The following is a 19,678-nucleotide window of genomic DNA, read 5'->3' on the forward strand; positions in this document are numbered from 1 at the left end:
CCACCTCCCTAGTTGTGAAAGGTATCTGTTAAAACGAGAAGTTGATTGGCTGGACACGAACTGAACAGCAGACCGCGGATATAAAGGCCATCTCTCGTAACAAAGCTGCCGGGGCTCGATTTCCAAGCATCCAGCTGCACTGACCTGCGTGAAATTTGTACTATTAAACACGCAAATGGGCCAGTCTCATGTTAAGTTACGTTAATTTTTTAGGGCAGCCCCTTCGATTGATTGGTTATATTAGACGGGCAACCCTTTCGATAGCCGTTTCAGAAATTGGGGACAAAACGCAGCTTTGTTCTTCACTCAGTCAAAAAAGAGAAACTCATCAGACACTTTTAACTACAAGCAAGAAGCACCGCCGTAAAAACTACAACACTGAAGTTGACAGATGTCTTTTACAGCGAGTTTGACGCTAAAACCCCAGTCAAATTACCATTGTAAAAGCCAAGTGCATACCATCTAGATAACACCTCCAAACGACCGACAATTCGTGAGGCACTTTTATTTAAAAGAAGCAGCGTTATGGCACTGTCGGTACCTTATCAAACATATAAAAGAGAAGAGAGACCGCCCGACCGCTCGGGCCACTCCCCGCTGTGCTGAGAAAATGCGGGACATCGGTACAGACAGCCACACACCGGCCCCGGGCGGGCTAGAGTGCGACCGGCAGGGCAGGAGGCTCTAGTGAGGGCACAGTTGCACGAGTGACAGCTCCAGGACGCACCTCCAGATCTGGACTGAGATCATCATCACCAGCGTGCAAGCCCCGGCCCACAGCCGCGGGGCGAGGCACAGTCAACCGTGACGTCGCCGCTGTAGAAAAGTGGAATGTGACAGTGACAATTCAGCTTGGACCGCTCCCCACTGACGATCACACATCGGGCGGTCGCGTCCCGCCTCTCGGCAGGAGACCCTACACGTAAAATGCCTCCGCTCTTCCGGTCCACCCCACTCCGAACCTGGTGCGAACCGGCCGAGGGCCGGCCACCGGTCACCGCGACACGCGCGCGCGACGGCCGGCGCGCCGCCGCCGCACACGCAACACCGCTAGCTACGGCCACCGATGCACCAATCACATGGATTACAAAACACGGCGTCGACTCGCAACGCCGGCACTTGGACGAGCGCCGCCCGGCGTCTGCCCGCGCCCCCGCCGGGCGTCAGCCGCCCTGCACCCCACCTCTGCGCCCGGCCGCGCTCGCGCTCGCCAGCACGCAGGTTCACAGCTTTGATTGGTTGGTTGGTTGGTTGGTTGGTTGGTTGGTTGGTTGGTTGTGGTCCCGACAGCCCGTCCGCAGTTCACATGACTAGGCGCGCGGTAGCTGGCGGGCACCGCGCGCACGCGCGCGCACACAAACCGCACCGTAAAATAGATTAAGTACTCCGTGGCAATGATATCTGCTAGCCGGCGGCTCACCGCGTGGGGCATCCCGCTCGTGCGTTCACCTCCGGGCGCGGCCGCTCGTGCTGTCCACGCACGACAACGTCCGGGTATCACAACTTCGCCGCTGGCTTCGGTCCGGCGCTGGTCTTGGTCCTGCGCCGTGCGTCACTCCTCTCGCCGCTACAGTGGCCGCGGTTGGGCCCACACGCTGCCTCGAGGCGTCTCCCGTGTCCGGCAGTCGACGGCCACAAAAGGCCTGGCGCGGGCGAGATAGCCGCAGACGCAGGCAGACCCAAGGTCCTTTGTTCGCTTGACTCACAGCTGCCGCCGTCCGACAGTCCTCCCTGGGGACGGGCGGAACCACCCACGAGCGCCGGACGACCGTCGCAGGCACGCGACGTGTCCAGCACGGACCCAGCCCCTCTCGGCCACCGGCGGGGCCGCGTCCTCTGCGGCACCTGCTCAGGCCGGGGTGGCGGGCCGCCGCTAGCACCAGGACTCGCCAGCGAGAGACGATGGCCGGCCGCCGGCCGCCGGCTCGTCCTCGTCCTCGTCGCCACCGCCGTACATGTCGGCCAGCTTGCGGAAGCGGGGACCAAACTCGTTCAGGATGTCAAAGTTGAGGTCGTTGTCGTCTGTGCCTGCAGCGGGGGGGCCGAGGGGTCAGAAGGGACGGTACCCGAGGTGCCCGGGGGCCCCCGTCCAACTACGTCACGACACCGCCAGCTGTGACAGCCCCACGTCGTGTCAAGCGTTTAGCTGCGCCTTGGTGTCTAAAGATAGTCGGGTTAAAAATAAAGGCGGCAGCCACCACTGCGGCTGGGACGACACTGACGTGAAATTAGAAGTTATTATCAGAAATAAGTGCTAATATCGCTCAGGAAATCAAAACGACTGGCACTTGGCGCACCCACTACACCAGTCAGACTTTAAAAACTCCCTTAATCCTGAGAAAATCTACGTAAACATTTTCCCTCGCTCCAAGATAATCCGGCCACCCTCTAAATCCACTCCATTCATCTGCGCTTTAGCGAGACGTAGCGTCCCGACGCCACGGAAATGAAACCATCCACCTGCCACATCCAAACAGCAACAAACGACCTGTTTTGCCTCGCAGAAGCCCCGCGCCCCGTCAGGCGCGCGCCACCAAGCCTCGCGCCCCCACATCCTGCCGGCGCGCCGGCCGACCAACCAGCCGCCTACCCGAGTTGAGCGAGGAGAGCGAGCCGGCCGAGCTGCCGCCGCCCTCGTAGGCGTAGTTCCTGACGTCGTCTGACGGCCAGGCCTGCTCGTCCTTGTCCATCTGGTTCTTGTTGTCGTCGATGAAGCTGCGCACGGACGGCGGCTGGCCGGGCGTCTGGCCCACCGGCCGGCCGTTCTCCTCTGCGGGGAGCACGGCGATGTCACGGGGTCCCGGTGGTCGTCTGGGTGACAAGCTGCTTGTATGCGGTTAAACTCTGCTGTAGGGGCGGCAGAATGCTCGATGCATGGCACACAGTGGGCGAAAATCTCACGGGTTGTTATCGTTAACTCGTGAGGAATTTAATAGGGGGTGAAGCACTGTTCTCGTTAAATTTCGCATCAAACACTCAAATTACTCGCCGCCAGCTGCAATTAGGTGAGCAATTAGCCTGAGGTTTCCTCGGCGCCGTTATTAAAGTCAACAGGCACTTAAACTACATCCATCGCCCTCCTCCAACAACATCAACTGCCCACGGATGTGCCAGAGAGCTCCTATTCAGAACGCTCGTAGTCTCAAGCATGCAGGGATCGACCACATGCCCAACCGTGCACAACTGAAGCTGTAGTGCAGGACACTTGGCATAGATGGCAGGCAGATCGATAACTAAGACGCTGGCAGCGTGAAGTGGAAACTGGACGGACTCGAAGCCAAAAGACACAGTATCGCAAGGCAAATGCCAATTTTGTTACTGCTGACGCGACATCATAATTTATCCTCTCCGGTGCTTGTGAACTGATACTGTTACCACACACAGCATTCTCTCACATTTGGCCAGTTAGCAGTAAGCCACGACCAGCACCGCAGACATGCTTAATAAAGTGACCCTCTGGTAACACCAGTGATGTTTGAAAACCTGGCACTAAATCTAGCTTGTGATCAGCGTTACCAAAGCCCACGTACCCTTACAAAAAATCTGGTAACAGCTTCATGCCGGCGGTGCACATCCACACACACTCACACGCGTCCCATCAGGGCCACTCCATGTCTGAAGTCAGGGTCCGACCGACCCACGCCCGGCCCCCTCCCGCTCCCAACTCACTGGGCACGCCGTTGGCCACCTGCAGCACGCTGAGATCGTACGCCGTCTGGTCCTTCTCGCCGCCGCCCTCGTCGTCATAGTTGATGATGGTGTCCCGCATCTCGTCCGTCGGCTCCTTGTAGAGGGCTCGCACGTGCCGTCGGCGGTACATGATCACCGCGATGATGAGCACTGCCGGCGAGGGGCGGGTTCAGGCCAGGGGCGCGTCGCAGCCGAGTCGGCGAAGATTGAACATTGAACCACAGCGGAACATCGGGTTCGTCTCGGAATAATCGTGACAATGACGACCGGATGTCTCTTTGTGACTGACTGACTGACTGACTGACTGACTGAATGAATAAATGAATGAATGAATGAATGAATGAATGAATGGATGAATGAATGAATGAACAGCGCTGAGTTGTCAACCAATGAGTGTCATTGTGTGAATGAATCTCGATTTTGACACGCCAAGGACGGTACACGGCGTTACAAAACCTTCCGCAGGACAGCTTTGGTACAGCGCATTGACACGCCGAAACAAAGTGCCCCGGTGCACCACTCACCACTCATGCAATACAAGCAGCAGTTCAAGCATTCCAACTCAGGTCAGCGCTGAGCAACGAGCTGGGGATCACTCACTCAGCAGGATACCCGCACAGCCGAGAATGACGGCCAGAAAGCCAGACGTCGGCTCTATGACCGGCTTGGCCTTCACCACCTCCGAGCAGTAACGGCTGAAGTCCTTCCCCTCAGCAGGCGCGCTCAGGTCGAACACCTGCGCGTTAGACGGACACAAGGAGTGGGTCACCAGCCTCCTTCCAGTCACTGCGTGGCTCTGGCTGGAGGATTCGAGACGTAAGTGACGTGGGAGCGATGCAAATACGGTCGCAGTCAAGCTGTCGACAATACACTATCTATGATAAATACTTATCACTTCGATGGGGATGATAGATGGCCCATGTCATGGATGATGGTTATAAACCAGTTCTCTGCTGAAACCCTAATTCCTGCCCGAACCGGATCCAAATTGTCACAATAACCCAAAACCGCACTCTACTCTGGCAAAAATCTGCACCACGCCTAAACTAACTCCAGTTACACTTGTGCTACACAAAACACGTAAAATAGGCGATGCTGCATCAACTTTGGACGGCATTATTCATATGTATCTAACAGCGATTTGTTCGTGATATGGACAGAGTAAACCAAAATTGAAGTATATCTGTTTCGCCTCAGCCTTTCTCAACAATCATACACACAACTGACGTGACTCTCCGTTTTTTAACACACCTACATAATGATCGGTTTATTGAGTTCGTGATCACACACGAAGCCCGTCTCGCTCTCTGCGCGCCCGCCGCTCGCGGGCGCTGTCTCACCCTGTCGAGGAAGGTCATGTTCTGGAGGCAGCCGGAGAAGCCGCCCCAGCCGGGCACCGTCTCCCAGGACATGAAGGCCTGCACGCGGTCCAGCGGCACGGCCGAGCCGCCTAGCTGCAGGGGCGTCACCACGTTCAGGAAGGCGTTCTTCTCGCCGTCAGGCGCGGCAGGCGCCGCCACCGACGCCTGGCAGGTGGTGCCGCCCACGCAGCTGTCCACCAGCACCAGTACCGTCTGCAGGCGGGGAGGGGCGTCACGCGGGTCGCCGGCGTCACACGTCACTTACGTAACGCGAGGCGTCACGTGTCACGTCACACGTCACGTCACGTCACGTCACACGGCACGGCATACGTCACATGTCAAGTCACGTCACGTCACGTCACACGTCACGTCACGTTACACGTCACGTTGCATGTTGCAGCTGTTGTTTTCCCTTGCAACGCATCCTTCCCGATCCCCTGTTTTACGTTTGTCAAGTACTGGGCACGCCTGTTCCGTCAGGTCCTGTTGCGGGCGTTCAAGACGTGCACCGCGGCACCTTTTCTCGCCATATACATCCCTATCTTCACACCCGATGCGACGTCAACATAGCGGAAACACCACGACTCCAGACCGTGACTAGCATGGCAGCAAGAGCCCGCATGCATACTGACCTCTGTGTCCCAGGTGATGTCCACGTGATGGATGACCCCGTCGTCGACCTTGACCTCGGGACTGGCCACTACCGTTCCCGTACCGTAGTTCATGAACACACGCAGGCGACCCTCCAACAGGTCCACCGCGAAAAAATCTGCACGCCGAGTGATATGTTAGAGAAGGAGGGAGACGCTAGGTTCAGTGAAACAGAGTATATCAGCGCGGTACCAGGCAGCGGCAGCTTGCCAAGTGACCTTACTTACCAATACGAAGTCGTCTAATCCTTCGCTGTCTCTTCATACAGTGCGTGAAATTCCTGGTCGTTGTGACAGGTGAAAGCACGCCTACATAGCAGTTGATACCGTACCCGCTGGGCATCCGAAAAAGTCGCGCACGGCGATGCCTGGCTTGTACCACATTCCTTGAACTAACGTGGGCGATCCGGACACGCACAGCTTCCGCAATGTTCATCTTCCGGGGCCTGGCTCGGTACCCCCACCCCACCCCCCTCAGCCCCACGGACCCCTTGCTTCTCAGCGGCTCCGCACGCCCTCCCCCTCCCAGGCGGCCGGCGTCGCCTACTGACCTTGCACGAAGTCGGGGGGCTCGGACAGCGGCCCGTTGTACATGACGAGGCCCTCGTCGGCGGCCGTGGTCAGGTCGAAGCTGAGCCGCGACGCGTTACACGCCGTCAGCGTCGGGAACCACGCGTAGCCGGTGCCCTCGAAGTGGATCGTGTCGCCCTGGCAGTTGGGGCCAGGGTAGCCTTCCGGGCAGTCGCACCTGCGCGCGCGGGGTCCGGTGACGGCGAGGGAGCAGCGCGGGCGCGCGGGCGCGCACCACCACGGAGCGAAACACACAGACGGGCTGGCCGACGCTTTGGAGCGCGGTGGCCGAACGTGACGGGTCGGGGTCCGAAGATGCAATGAACGTTCCTGACAACGGAGGCGTTCAGACTTCACAAAAGATAGAAATGCAAACGTCAGGAGCGTCAGCCCAAATGAAAACATGTATTTTTGGTTTATCCACCATTTCTGCAAAGCACCAGCTGATCTCTAATTGCATTCTCGTGTGTTGTAGGATACGGTGAACATCCGTGACAGTGCAGGGCGTTCAGACTTAGCAAACGGTAGTAGAACTGCGAACGTCAGAGGCTTCAGTCTAAATAAAAACACCTTTTGGTTTATCCAAGGCCAGCTCTGGGATCGAGGCTTTTGAACATCACCGACTCACTTTTGCCGCGCCTCATTCCAGCCGCCGTCGTGTAGACAGATCTGGCGCTCCATCTTGGCCTCGCACTCGCCACAGCGGTACTGCAGCTCCGTCTTCACACCTGGTGACGTCCAACAGCCCCAGGCGTCGGTCACAAGATTTAAAAGCGGCTCGTGATGATCGCGTGTGCTAGTCCTAATGCTGTGGCGCAGCAACGGATTCAATGTCATCGGGAGGAAAAACTCGCGGTGATCATGGTAAAATGATCCAAGCAAAATAATGCTCAAAGTTCAGCACAAAGTTGCACCGGCTGTTGCACGAGTTTCAGCCTGGGGGAACCAGTACAAAATGCAATGAGCATGTGCCTCCCAGTCGTACGTCGACACACTGGTGCTATCGAAATGACACGGAGACATAGGCAATACAGCAACAGTTGTTGGCATTAAATCCAACGAGACTACACCCATCCACCACCATGATCGGGATCAGTGACGCAATAGCTCAGCTACCTCGTGTGGCATGCAGGCCTTCACAGAATGATGGCGGAGCGAGCGAAGGGCAGGGCCAGGTCAAGCGTTAGAGAAGTCAACTTCCTTATGTACTCCAGATGCGTCGCTTGCTTTGACTGCACTGGGCATTTACGGACCCTATTCTGATCCGATGCCTACTGTCGGCGCGGTAGGAGCGAGATACGCTCACCACCATCCCGACGCTGCGACCCACCTATGATGCTCGACGTGTTGGTCTGGACGCGGTACACCTCGTCGTCGAAGATCTTCAGCTCGGCGTGGCAGCTGCCCTGGCAGGTTGCCTCGTACAGGCAGTCATTGATGCCCACTTGCTCGATCTCGAAGCCGAACAAATCCTCCAGCTGAGCACGCAGATCACAGGAGTTAGCAACCGCGAGGACGGCATGCCAGCAGCTTAAGATGGATCAGCGGGGCCGGTCAGCTGCGCGTGGCTCCGTCGCAGTGTCATGGCATGATATCTTAATGGTGATAAAAACCCAGGAACATATCGGCCATGTACTTCCCTCATATCTTACTCATCATATTCGAGGTGAAACAGTACTTCAATCACGCGGTTCTCTAATAGGCATGACAACAATAACCGTGACAAACCAGCGTTTCTCTCCCATAAGGTCAATGCACTCACACGACTACAGCTAAATGCATAGGCAAACCAAACATCATAAACCACCGTAGCAAAAAATGCGCGCAACACAACAACCGCCACCTTCAACACCATGCACCACCCACACCAGCCGTGGCATGCACAGACGCTACCGCCTCGCCTCATCACGCGCCACGCGCGGCGCCCCCCACCGCCCACCTGTTTTTGTTCTGCGCCACGATGCCGTCCATGCGTTCGCTGTCGTAATAGGGCGAGCCGTGCGCCGAGTAGCGCACGTCCACGCCGCCGGCGTCGTTGTTCTGCACGCCGAACAGGTCAACATTCTCCGGGGCGGTGGTGAACAGCCGGGCCAGCTGGACGATCAGACGCTCGTGCATCGACGGCGTCTGGGGGAGGGGGGGGGGGGCGGTGGTGAACAGCCGGGCCAGCTGGACGATCAGACGCTCGTGCATCGACGGCGTCTGGGGGAGGGGGGGACGGTGGTGAACAGCCGGGCCAGCTGGACGATCAGACGCTCGTGCATCGACGGCGTCTGGGGGAGGGGGGGGGGCGGTGACGTCACGGCGGGAAGCCGTGACCTTGACCTGTGCCGGATCAAAACATTGTGGGTCGTGTTCGTGCATATGTTTATCTGACTGTAAGCAAGAGGTATTTTCCTCGTCCGATGAACGTGGCCAAGGACCCTCGAGGGCATGACAGCCTGAGCGAGACACTGCATGGTGTGAGCGTGGCGGAACGAGCCAGGTGCCTGAAACCGAGCTCCGGGTTAATGTCACGGGAGGCGTGGCGGAAGCTGTGACGCGTGTTACGGGAGGCGTGGCGCGAGCTGTGCCTCATGTCACGGGAGGCGTGGCGCGAGCTGTGACGTATGTCACGGGAGGCGTGGCACGAGCTGTGGCGTATGTCACGGGAGGCGCGGCGGGAGCTGTGACTCATATCACGGGAGGCGTGTCGCGAGCTGTGACGCGTGTCACGGGAGGCGGGGCACGAGCTGTGGCGCATGTCACGGGAGGCGTGGCGCGGGTCATACGTTCTGAGTCCAGTGGGCAGATAGGTCACGAGCGTGACGCCCAGCGAGATCCGCCGGCGACTCACCTCCCTGTCCGGCCGCGAGACGAACTCCTCTGCCGTGACGCCCTTGATACGGAGCGAGCCCGACTTGATGACGGCCTCCCGCGGCAGAAGGCGCACCGCCACCGTCACGTACGCGTCTACCGTGCTGCGGAACTTCTTGTCGTACACCTGGCGACGCGCGGCGGAACTGTTGTTATCGCACGCTACCACAAGGCTTTCGCGGTGGTGGCGTGAAAAACAAGCTCTCGTCGCCCGATGATGGCGTTCGCCGGTGTTTCGGATTCAGTTTCAGGTTCAGTTACAGACTGGGTATCAGATTAGGCGTCCTGTTGCAGATAACGGGTCCAGCCAGCGCTTACAAATATGGGGACGGGGCTGAGCCTAAAGCGTAGCATACGAAACGAGATGAATTATTGATGGATATTATCATTACTGAGCTTGCGTACCGCGTCTGAACCGAATGCCACGTGTTGTCTCTTAAAGGGAGTGTTTCACATTTATATGGGGTTTTGAACTGAAATAGCCATTTTGAAGGATCTTTCGGTGCTGTTCACAACCCTTTTCTTCTTAAGACCTAGGCCCGCTAGTTTCTGAGCTGCACGCCCGCGAAAATGGGGTGAGTATTTCTGGGAGAGTATTTTTAAGTTGCCTTGACAGTTGATAACGTCATCATAGCGTCATTAATGTCCTGCTATTCCATGAGCCATACGGCGATAAAGGCCAAGAAAGATATGATTATAGAGGAGTTCATATATGGCGTTTGTGAGCACGATTTCAAGACATCACGGCTGTCATTCGGCTATCAACCAATGTTGTGCAAGGTACGATGACGTAATCAAACCATGACACATCGAAAAGCAAATTTACTAAACAGAGAATTGTGCTACCAAGAGCAGTCTTTGCCATTAAAAAATTATACCAATAATTACAATAGTTATAGGTGAACTTGTTCCATCACATCTGACGCTTGCGTCAATATCTTCAAACGCGAGACTCGCTCTCCTCCTTTCCCATTCTCAGGCAAACAAAGATTCTCCCTAGCTCGGCGCAGTACCTGAAACTTGAGCGGGTAGGAGCCGTTTGGCGTGCCGTATCGCATGGTGATGCTGCCCGTCTCCGTGTCGAGCTCGAAGTGGCGGTAGTCCTGGCCGTCCAGCCAGGAGAAGGTCTTGTCCGGCAGGTCCCAGTCGTCCGGGTCCTCCACGAATACACGGCCCACCACCGTGTCAGGCATCTTCCCCTGCGGCCATGAAGGTCACCAGGTCAGCGGTGGCAAAGTTCACGGTCACCGGCTGAAGGTCACGCGGTCACGCAGCAGGAGAAACGCTTCGGTGCCTTGAAGTGGTACTCAATTTTGAAAGGGGCGGGGTTGGGAGAGGTGGACTCCCGGCCATACCTCACTGTCAACATCAGGACGATGCCCGGGGGGCGAATAAGTCAGTCACCTTGCAGCCGTACGTCCGAAAGGCGCGATACGCTGGGGAGCACGGCATGGCGGCGTTCGAGGAAATCATCGCGACAGAAGAGCACCTCATGACAAACACTTCCGCCGGCAAAGTGACAGCGACTGCAGCCGACGGCGTGCTGCACGGCCAGAGGCGAAATCAAATCAAGCCATCCGGTGGGGGCGCGGCGCCAGACGCGGATGTCAATGGAAGCAGAGTGTCACGTCCGACCAGTTCTGCGGCCGGGCGGGTGGCAGAAGGCAGTGCCGGGGGGCAGGGGCCGCGGCAGGGGGCAGGGGGCAAGGGGCAGGGGACAGGGGGCAGAAGGCAGGGGGCAGAGGCCAGGCGGTGCCGACGTGGTCTGACGTGCTGACGTGGCTTGCGTCATGCGTCGGTGACGTCAGGGCGGCGTCACGCGCTTCCGCTGACGTGACGGACAAGCGGGGCGCCAGGGGCAGCCGTTCTCAGGCCATTGGCGACGTCGAGTAAACAAGCCAGGTGCGACACACCACTGCCGTCCGGCGCGCCGCCACCGGCACGGGGAGAATCACTCTGTACAGGCGGGGGCGTCCACACAGCAACGGAGCGGCCGCATCGACCACGCGCCCCGCACATTCCAGCCGAGTGCAGCCATCGCAGAGCAGCTGGTGCAACCACAGTGCAGCTGTCGCAGCTGTCGCATTCGTCGCACCGACGCTGCACTGTGCCAGGACCGGCAGGCTCGCGCAGCCGATCAGCGCCCCAGTAACGGCATGCCGCGCGTGTCGAGCACAATCCATGCGTGGCCGGCGGAGTCCGGCTCCGGCCGAGGGCAGCCGGTACCCACTTTGGGGCGCGGGAAATACACCTTCCTCCGCACGTACTCGGCCGTCAGCCACACGTCGGCGACCTCGGGCGGCCCGGCCGCGCGCCGCCGCTCCTGTCCGAGGTCAGGGCGGGTCACGACGCGTCTTCGAGCACGCGCGGCGCGTCTGCTTGGTGGGCTGGGGTTCAGATTTCGCGCGCTACGCACGAATTGCCCGCCCGTTGTGGCTAATGTCGTGAGAGACACGAGACGGCTGTTTGAGCAGTGGCTGCAGTTGGTAAAAGCGCCGAGAAAAAAAAGAATCACTGCGAATGTTGTTGTCGCCACCCTCGCCTCTAGTTTCCATGGTCATTGACACTTACGTCGTCATGGTCTTCACGTGGGTAAATGTCCAGCGGAATACGACACACCGCCGGAGAATGGGAACGCCGGTTGCCCGCGCTTTCAGCATTCGCGGGAAGACCGGAGAAGGAGTGACCGAGGTAACGGAAATACCCACGACAACTTCGGTGAAATGAATGTGGAGAGGCACCGCAGTAAAATACGGTGCCCGGTGCCGGCTAGACGACGTCGCGCGAGCAAGTCCCAAGGGAGAAATGATGTCGGTGATGTTATCGGCATTCACGGTATGGTGTAGATGCAGTTATGGCACCATTTCAGCTGCACTTCCGCACCGTACCGACCATATCGTTAACCTCCATTTTCCCCGTCAACGACCATCAAATCAGCTTAAAACATGGAATAGCCTGCACTCTAGCGTGCCGGCAGCAGAGTGGTAATTATCAAAATACCTTAGCGATGAGGGAATACACAATGCTTAATGAACAATAAGCACAGCGTTCGGCGCCGCTGCTCCGCGGCAGTCGACTTAAGGCGTCGTATAATGAGCAACGATACTTAAGATCGTTTGAATGCTTTTCCACGCTGACATACTTGCGTTGGGACTAGCTTAAGGAGTGACCCCATCGCGGCGAAGCCCCAGAGCACGTTTTTCACAGTCTCACGGGCACCCTCATAATCCCACGACATGGACCCCCGACTTAAACCTACACCAGGCTACGTTCGCAGCCCCGTCCCCCAGCGATCCAGGGACGCTCTGTCCGGATCTGACCCCGACGGCAGGCAGAGTCGGGTGCATTTTGAGCCAAGCACGTGTCAGCCACTGACAGTGGGACCTCGCGACTGACCTCGAAGTTGAAGACTTCGATGCGACTGGTGCCTTCCTTCATGTCGTTGTCGTTCTCGTCGCCGATGATGATGGTGAAGAGGCTGGTGCCGGTGAGCGGGCCGGGAGAGGCCGACTGGCTGTCGCTCACCACCACCGGGATGGCGTACGACTTCTGATCCTCGCGGTCGAAGGTCACCAGCGGCCGGATCTCCGCACGGTTGTCCTGGACTGAGGGTCAGTTCGGGTCAGCTCGGGTCAGCTCGGGACAGTTCGGGTCACAGCGGGTCATGCCGGGTTAGGTTGGGTCAGGTCCGATTGTGTCAGGCCAGGTCAGGTAAGATCAGGTCAGATCGGGTCATGTTGGGTCCGGTCGGGCCAGGTCAGGTCAAGCCAGCTGGGATCGGGTCTGGTCTGGTCTGGTGTGGTCAAGCCAGAGAGGTGGAACACATGACGAAAAACCTCCCAGCCAATAGCATGAGCCCGGGAATAGGTCACCAAGGGTCAAACCCAAGACCTCGTTTCTGATACCACAAACGGCTGATGCCAGTGCCCTTCGTGAACTGGCGACCGGGTCCAGCCAGTTGTAAAAAACAAAATGATTAGATGGCTTTGCCCGCACCGCGCAACATAAGATGTCTGCGCGCCGAGGTCCGAGCGTTCACTGCAAAACATGCCAAGAAACGTCATCTAAGCATCCACTGCAAAACATCCCAGGAGATGTCGTCTGAGAATTCACTGCAAAACATCCCAAGAGACGTCGTCTGAGAATCCATTGCAAAACATGCCAAGAAACGTTAGCTATCAAATCAGCCGAGGGCGAAGCACTTCACTTTATGTAATATCCATGTTCTAAAGCTGTCAAAGCAAAACACGCATCGGGAGCAGGAGACTGTGGCGCCATCTCACCGACGGTAATGACGCTGAATTTGTGCCGGATGTCGTCAGGGGCGTTGGGGTCGAGCTGGAATGTGTACGGCGGGCCGTTCCTCTGGTGGTCGTCAAAGTCGTCCGCTTCCACTGGGATGACGACATCCTCCGGGGACTTGTTTTCCATGATTACTGGCCGCGAACTGTTGCTCTGCGGGGCATGTGCAGCTGTATTTAGACGCTTGCGCGTTGGCTGTCGGTAGCTTGTGAGGCGCTATTACGGTGCCGTAACGCTACGCTAGCGATAAAGCAGGTAACAGTCCTATAGAAGACGTTCAAGCAGGGTCAAGTCAACGCTTGATAGCAGCAATGCATTACTAATGATTGCCAGCAATGAACAGACACAAAACCTAAGTCACTAACAAAACTTATTAAAAAAAACTGAGCCAAAAATAGAAGCCGTCAGAGGAAAGTCCAAAATTCATGCGGCACATGCAGCTAAGAGAAAGAAAACCCTTTGCAAAAACCGAGATCAAAATGTTTGTTTCCTTGACCTCTGGAATTACGCATTGATCATCGCAACTGCTCAGACCCTTAGTGCCACGACACTCGAGAGGGAGTGAAGCCAGCCAGCACGTACTGAGGCGGGAGCTAGGCACCAAGTCGCACGCGGCGCCGTCTCTCCGTGACCGCACCTGGATCAGGTAAGGCGCGTTGTCGTTGATGTCCGTGAGCGTGAGCGTGAAGGGCACGGACGAGCCGAGGCCATTGCCACCGTTGTCCCAGGCGACCACCGACAGCTTCCAGATTTCGCGGCCGCCAGTGTCCTCGTCGCGGTCCAGGATCTGCGGCACCGGTCACCGTTACAAGCGGCGGTGGCGGCGGCCGCGGCCTCGGCGCGCGCTTACTGTCGCCGGTCCAGGAGCGGGGGTGGGGGTAGGGGAGGGGGAGGGGGAGATGACGGTGGGCGCGAGACGCGGACATGGTCGACTTGGGAATGAGCGAAACGCGGAGGGTCGGGCGAAGCACATGGTGATTGCCAACAAGGATTATTTGAAAATAATGATGACGAAGTACAGCGCGGGATGCTCAGAAAAAGGCGGGCCCATGTAAGCGCTGTAAACTTGCAAAAACGCGCACAGCGTCACGGACCGTGACCCGTCGCGGCCAGACAGAGCGCTAACGAATCCAGGTCAAACGCCGTATCACATGTCTCGCCGCACCCAGCCGGAACACTTGCCGGTTCTGAAGCAATTTCAGTCTAATCATAGCGCAATGTTGGGCAAATTGTCGACATCGATCACGCGGGACTCGGATTGCTAGGCGTGCAAGTGAACGGGTGACGCCGCCACCGACAACACCTGCAGCTGGACGTGGTGGTGTTCCGCCGTCAAAGGAACGGCGCGGGAACAGTTGCTGCGATCCGCTCGCTCGCGCGGCACGACGCCTGGACGACAAGCCCCGCCGCTAAATGACCCAGCCAGAGCATGCAGCCGGCCTGCCCAGACCGGAGATGGGAGACTGAGCCGCGAAGAAGAATGACTCAATTAGGGTTCCGCTGACGACCCCGCCTGGGCACGACAGACAGGAGCGAGATGGAGCCAGTTGGACTCCACCAATGGAGCGAGCGGGCCGTGAGGGAGAGCGCGATCCCAGTGGCCTCAGGCGGCGGGGCGTACCTTCAGCACCACCACCTCGCCGTCGTCGTTGATGCTGAAGACGTCGTCCTTGGGCCGGTCGGGGAAGATGCCCGGACCGGAGAGCTTGTACACAATGGACGCCTCACCATCCGGATCCTTGTCCGTGGCCGTGACCTGAGGGCAACGTCCGGTGATTATCATCTGCTGCCCACATACACTACATGCCGTCTACATACACATCGCCAAAGAAAGGTGCAGCGCGGATTGGCACAAAAACCCGACTGTAAATCAGGCCAGGTCTCCTAAAATAATCAAACTAGGTTATCCGGTAATCGATAGGGCTCAAGCGTCCTATTTCCCGTAAATACAAACAATGACGATCAAAGCAGGACGACTACGCTACCGGGCCCCATCGGGGCGCCGTCCCGCGCTGGTGCGACCCGTACGGACATCACGCGACCTGAAGGGCCTCCGGTCCAGGTACCGCTCCGTGGACGTAGGGGCACGGCACTCAGACACCTGGGAGATGACCAACACGCAGGCAAGGCGAGCGGGACGTAAGCATGCAAAGAGCGCTCACAAGTGAAAACATGACCAGCATGACTGCGCGGGTGTCACCAAGTACTTTCGAGCAAGAACATGTGTATGGAAACAACTGGTGAGTCGCCCACTATGCACAGGCCAAAAAAGTAAAAACGAACAGGAGTCGAGTTCCACGTGGGGTTCAGACGGCACAACGCGACATGTAGCCTCTTGGGTGGGTGGAAAAGTCTGCTACATAAAATAATTCAAGGCAACAGAAGTTACAGGTGACGGAAAGGCCTGCTATGTCAAATAGTTAAAGACAATAGTAATACCATGGCCAAATATAACCTACTTTTACGCACTACGAATTACAACACGTCCAAAGCTACACACCCTCCTGCACGTTTCAAGCTGTCGGGCGCATTGGATAGATACTGTTAAAACTTGGCGTGCCAAGAGTCGGTGTATACAGTTCTCCAACGACAACATATAGCCCGTAGCTGGCTTCTGGTTTAACAGCACCCGGGACTGTAGATTGGAATGGTCTCTCGGATATTGGTGTCATATTTCTCCATAGTGGAAGGTCTGTCCTGAACAGTATGGAAATTTCCAATCGTAATTCTATCACAAACCATGATAAGATCATCGCAACCAGCTTCAAGGACACAGTGCAACAGCTGCGACCGCCTTTTTGCGAGACGAATGTGGTAATCGATCTCTGAAATGCGCCGTATAATGGGCAGCGCTTGAAGTGGGAATCTCTAAATCACGGCTTTATTTAACAGCCTTTAAGCAGGTGGACCCAATCTGGGAGTCCTCTCTTCGGCTACACAACAGCAACAAGCTCGAAACTACATATGAATTGTAGGACCAGTTACTGAGCCTCATGCGTGCTTCAACTGTATTGAGTCAAGTGTCCTTCTCCACCAGTATGGAAAAGATGGCTTTGTCAGGACGTAAAATGATTTAAAAAAACGAGCCACAATCGGCTCAAACGTTTAATAAATGTCGCCCCTATCTGCTGCAACGAAAAAAACAACGGAGCAATTCTTCACTCTTAAAACAAAAAGCCCTTGATCGCACGCTCCAGACCGCCTCCGTAGAGACTGCAGCAGACCGCGCGGCACCCTTAGTCGCGCACTTCGGACCACCTCCGCAGAGGCTTCAGTAAACCGTGCAGCAAAGCCACGCTCAACTCCAACCAGACTCTCTCACCTGCCAGTCGCCAAACATGGCAACAACACAAACTCCACCACTGTAAGAGTCGTCCCCGCTACCCCCTCCCCACTCTCACTCCCACCCTTACCTCAAGTCCCCGAACCCCTACACCAGACAGATCATTATACCATTCCCATGTGCCTGGCTCCACCGACCTTGGTGATTGGCTCGGAGGAGGCGCGGCCTTCGCTCATCTTCAGCCGGTACTCGGACTGGTTGAACACGGGCGCCACGTCGTTGACGTTGGTGACGTCGATGTTCACCGGGTGGGTGGCCTCGTACTTGCCGTCGGAGGCCGTCACCGAGATTGTGTACTGCCGGACAGGGAGGCGTACCTTCACCGCCGGGCCTCCACGCACAGGACCAAACGGCCAGCAGAGGCGGTGTTCTACGTGCACGAGCAGTGGACGTCACAGGCGGTCCTCTACGGGCGCGAGTAAATGGACGACAGAGGTGGTCTTTTAAAGCCGAAAGCAAATGGGCGGTGGAGGTGGTATTCTACGGGCACATGAAAGTGGACATACAAAGAGCGTTCTACGGGCGTATATTAACATTTACCTCCGTCTCATAGTCATGAGTAGACGGCGGATGATCAAATGGCCAGCTTGACAGTACCGGTTCAGCAAATGGCCCTTCCATACGTCATGGGCGAGATATGGCACGACTCTTTACGTCGCGAGGCGGAACGTGACGCTAAAAGGTTAGAACTTACCTGGCGCCCACACCGTCACGAATAACAAATGTTTACACCAATAAATAACGTGGTACAGCAGTGTTGCGCGCATGCGCCAATCCGTTCTCGCGACGCCTAAAATAAATGTGCTTATGGTAGCGCATGCTGATGCATCGCACGTACGCGAAGGTGTTGCACATTGACAAGCCATCCTCAAGCATGCATTTTTCCGTATGACTACGTCATACCTGGCCCCGGAAAGGCACAAAGTTTTCAAGAAGGCCCATAGTTCTTTATGGGGCCAAAACGTCGACAACATTTCTACAAAGTTTCAGCAATATTTGGACAACACACAATTAAGTTCAGTGCTTTTGCAGCAGCTTGTAAGACAAACCGAATGTTTCAAATCGAGTGACTCCCACCCGACTCGGCAGCCTATTCGGCCACGGAGAAGCAGCGGAATCCATCCAGTCGTACAAAAGTGACAAAGTTGGGCCGAACTACACGTGTCATCCGTGTAGTGAGGTGCTACCCCGTCGTAACCACGTTCTGCATTGCATTAATACAGCCGGTCAACGTTTCATGACTGTGTGAGAACACGTTAAATGCTGATGAATGCTGGATTATGACGGACGCGACCACCATTTACTTTGAGACCATTCCCAATAGCCGCCGAAAATGCCGTCGGTTCGTTTATGACGTCATTTGACGAACGTAAAACAGCTCTACCCCGAAACTCACAGAAAACGCCACATGATCACGCGGCATCACACATCGCAACGAAACCCAAATTTGATACGCCTTCGAATAGAAAGGCTTCAGCACCATAAAGTTTATGATCGTGCTGACCAGTTTGAAATCCATTTAAGTTTATTGCGCTATAGTCTGGAACCGTGAGGCGCGGTCCAGCCGGCTCCGGCGTAGGCAGATCAGCGTGAGCGGGACGGGACGGGACAGGATGGCCGCGTCTGCCCTACCTCCTTCACGTTCTCGAAGTCCAGCTTGTTCTTCACTTTGACCATGCCCGTGTCGGTGTCAACGTCGAAAGCTGCGCCGTGGTTCCCGTCTGTTATCTGGTACTGGATCTTGGAGTCTGCCGGGCAGAGAGGCAATTTCCAGCGGGGCGAGGACCGATAAGACACGGATGCACCGGCACACACAGGTGGGCGCACTCGACCCGGCCCGAGATAACCGGGGCAAACACATCTGTCCAGGCCGCGATACCGTGCCACAGAGTCAACACGGGGCTGGGGCTGGGGCGCCCACGCTGCCACTCAAAGCACGACGGAAACGAACCGGGATCCACCGCGCTGGGGCGGGCGGTGCTGTCCCGCCACGCTCATCCCGGTGAAGCCCTGACCGGGTCATGGCATCGTCTCCGGAGAGTGACGGCGGCAGCGCAGGGGTCGAACAACGCTTGGCCTCGAGCACGCATCACAGCAAGCACTGGACGAGCGCACGTCTTCTGCCACACCATGAGACAACCCGAGAAACCATATCACCAAAATAGAAGGCTCCCTGCCGTACAACACAACCGAGGACATTGATTTACACCACAGTATTACGTCAGCACTGTAAGGGAAGTGAGCTAGAATGATTATAGACCGGCCGGCCGTCACCAATGGACAGGACTCCGCAACTGTTCAGCAAGTGATGGGGCATCCATGTCCACACTGACATTTGGTGGAGTGCCACTGCCGACTGACTGCAGCCAGGGACGGTTGCCTCGGCACACCGGTGCCAGGCTTCACGCGGTGACGAAGCATGGAGCCTCACGCGCCAAGTCCAGGGCACCGGAGTAGGTGGGGTTACCACGGTCAAAAGAGAAGCAGCTCAGCAAGAGCATGAGGAGCGCTACAGACAGTTATCAATAGTTTGCAGACCACAAACCGGAGACGAAACACCAGGAACTGACGCGGCACACGTCACGGCGAACGGCCGAGACTTCGGTCACGATGAGCAGCCAAGACATGCGACGCCCGACCCGATACCACCGCCAACACATGTTCTTACAGCCGACACCTGTCCCGACACCCGCCCTGACACCTGACACCTGTCCTGACACCTGACACCGGTCCAGTGCCGGCCGCGACGGCTCAGGCGCCGCCGCCGCCGGTGCTCAAACGAGCTCGTTAATTAACCCGGGCGACGGCGCCCGGCGACCACTCGTCACCGAGCGGCCGTCACCGCCCCGCCCCGCCTCGAGCCTCACCCGAGTCCGGGTCGCGGGCCACCACCTCGATGACGTTGG

At 57.1% G+C, this 19,678-nt stretch overlaps 1 protein-coding gene across 1 annotated transcript in view; it reads right to left on the reverse strand.

The window, feature by feature from the left end:
• Positions 1-498: 498 nt before the first annotated feature.
• The window catches only part of LOC119098163 (DE-cadherin), a 39,800-nt gene continuing 20,620 nt past the window's right edge, over positions 499-19,678 (reverse strand). Inside the window, exons 9-27 of the mRNA XM_037221093.1 lie at positions 19,640-19,678; positions 18,405-18,520; positions 16,910-17,068; positions 15,051-15,185; positions 14,067-14,216; positions 13,411-13,582; positions 12,524-12,732; positions 10,141-10,326; positions 9,108-9,254; positions 8,204-8,398; positions 7,602-7,749; positions 6,900-6,999; positions 6,253-6,449; positions 5,684-5,820; positions 5,031-5,264; positions 4,291-4,426; positions 3,670-3,840; positions 2,591-2,770; positions 499-2,028 (exon numbers count right to left, since the gene is read on the reverse strand). The exon at positions 19,640-19,678 is cut by the window's right edge and continues 108 nt beyond it. Coding sequence (XP_037076988.1) covers positions 1,874-2,028; positions 2,591-2,770; positions 3,670-3,840; positions 4,291-4,426; positions 5,031-5,264; positions 5,684-5,820; positions 6,253-6,449; positions 6,900-6,999; positions 7,602-7,749; positions 8,204-8,398; positions 9,108-9,254; positions 10,141-10,326; positions 12,524-12,732; positions 13,411-13,582; positions 14,067-14,216; positions 15,051-15,185; positions 16,910-17,068; positions 18,405-18,520; positions 19,640-19,678 — 2,966 coding nt within the window. The 3' untranslated portion in view covers positions 499-1,873. The remainder of the gene's footprint in view (positions 2,029-2,590; positions 2,771-3,669; positions 3,841-4,290; positions 4,427-5,030; positions 5,265-5,683; positions 5,821-6,252; positions 6,450-6,899; positions 7,000-7,601; positions 7,750-8,203; positions 8,399-9,107; positions 9,255-10,140; positions 10,327-12,523; positions 12,733-13,410; positions 13,583-14,066; positions 14,217-15,050; positions 15,186-16,909; positions 17,069-18,404; positions 18,521-19,639) is intronic.

This window comes from Pollicipes pollicipes, unplaced genomic scaffold (genome assembly GCF_011947565.3).
Source record: "Pollicipes pollicipes isolate AB1234 unplaced genomic scaffold, Ppol_2.1 Scaffold_4740;HRSCAF=5597_pilon_pilon_pilon, whole genome shotgun sequence".
NCBI classification, from domain to species: Eukaryota; Metazoa; Arthropoda; class Thecostraca; order Pollicipedomorpha; family Pollicipedidae; genus Pollicipes; species Pollicipes pollicipes.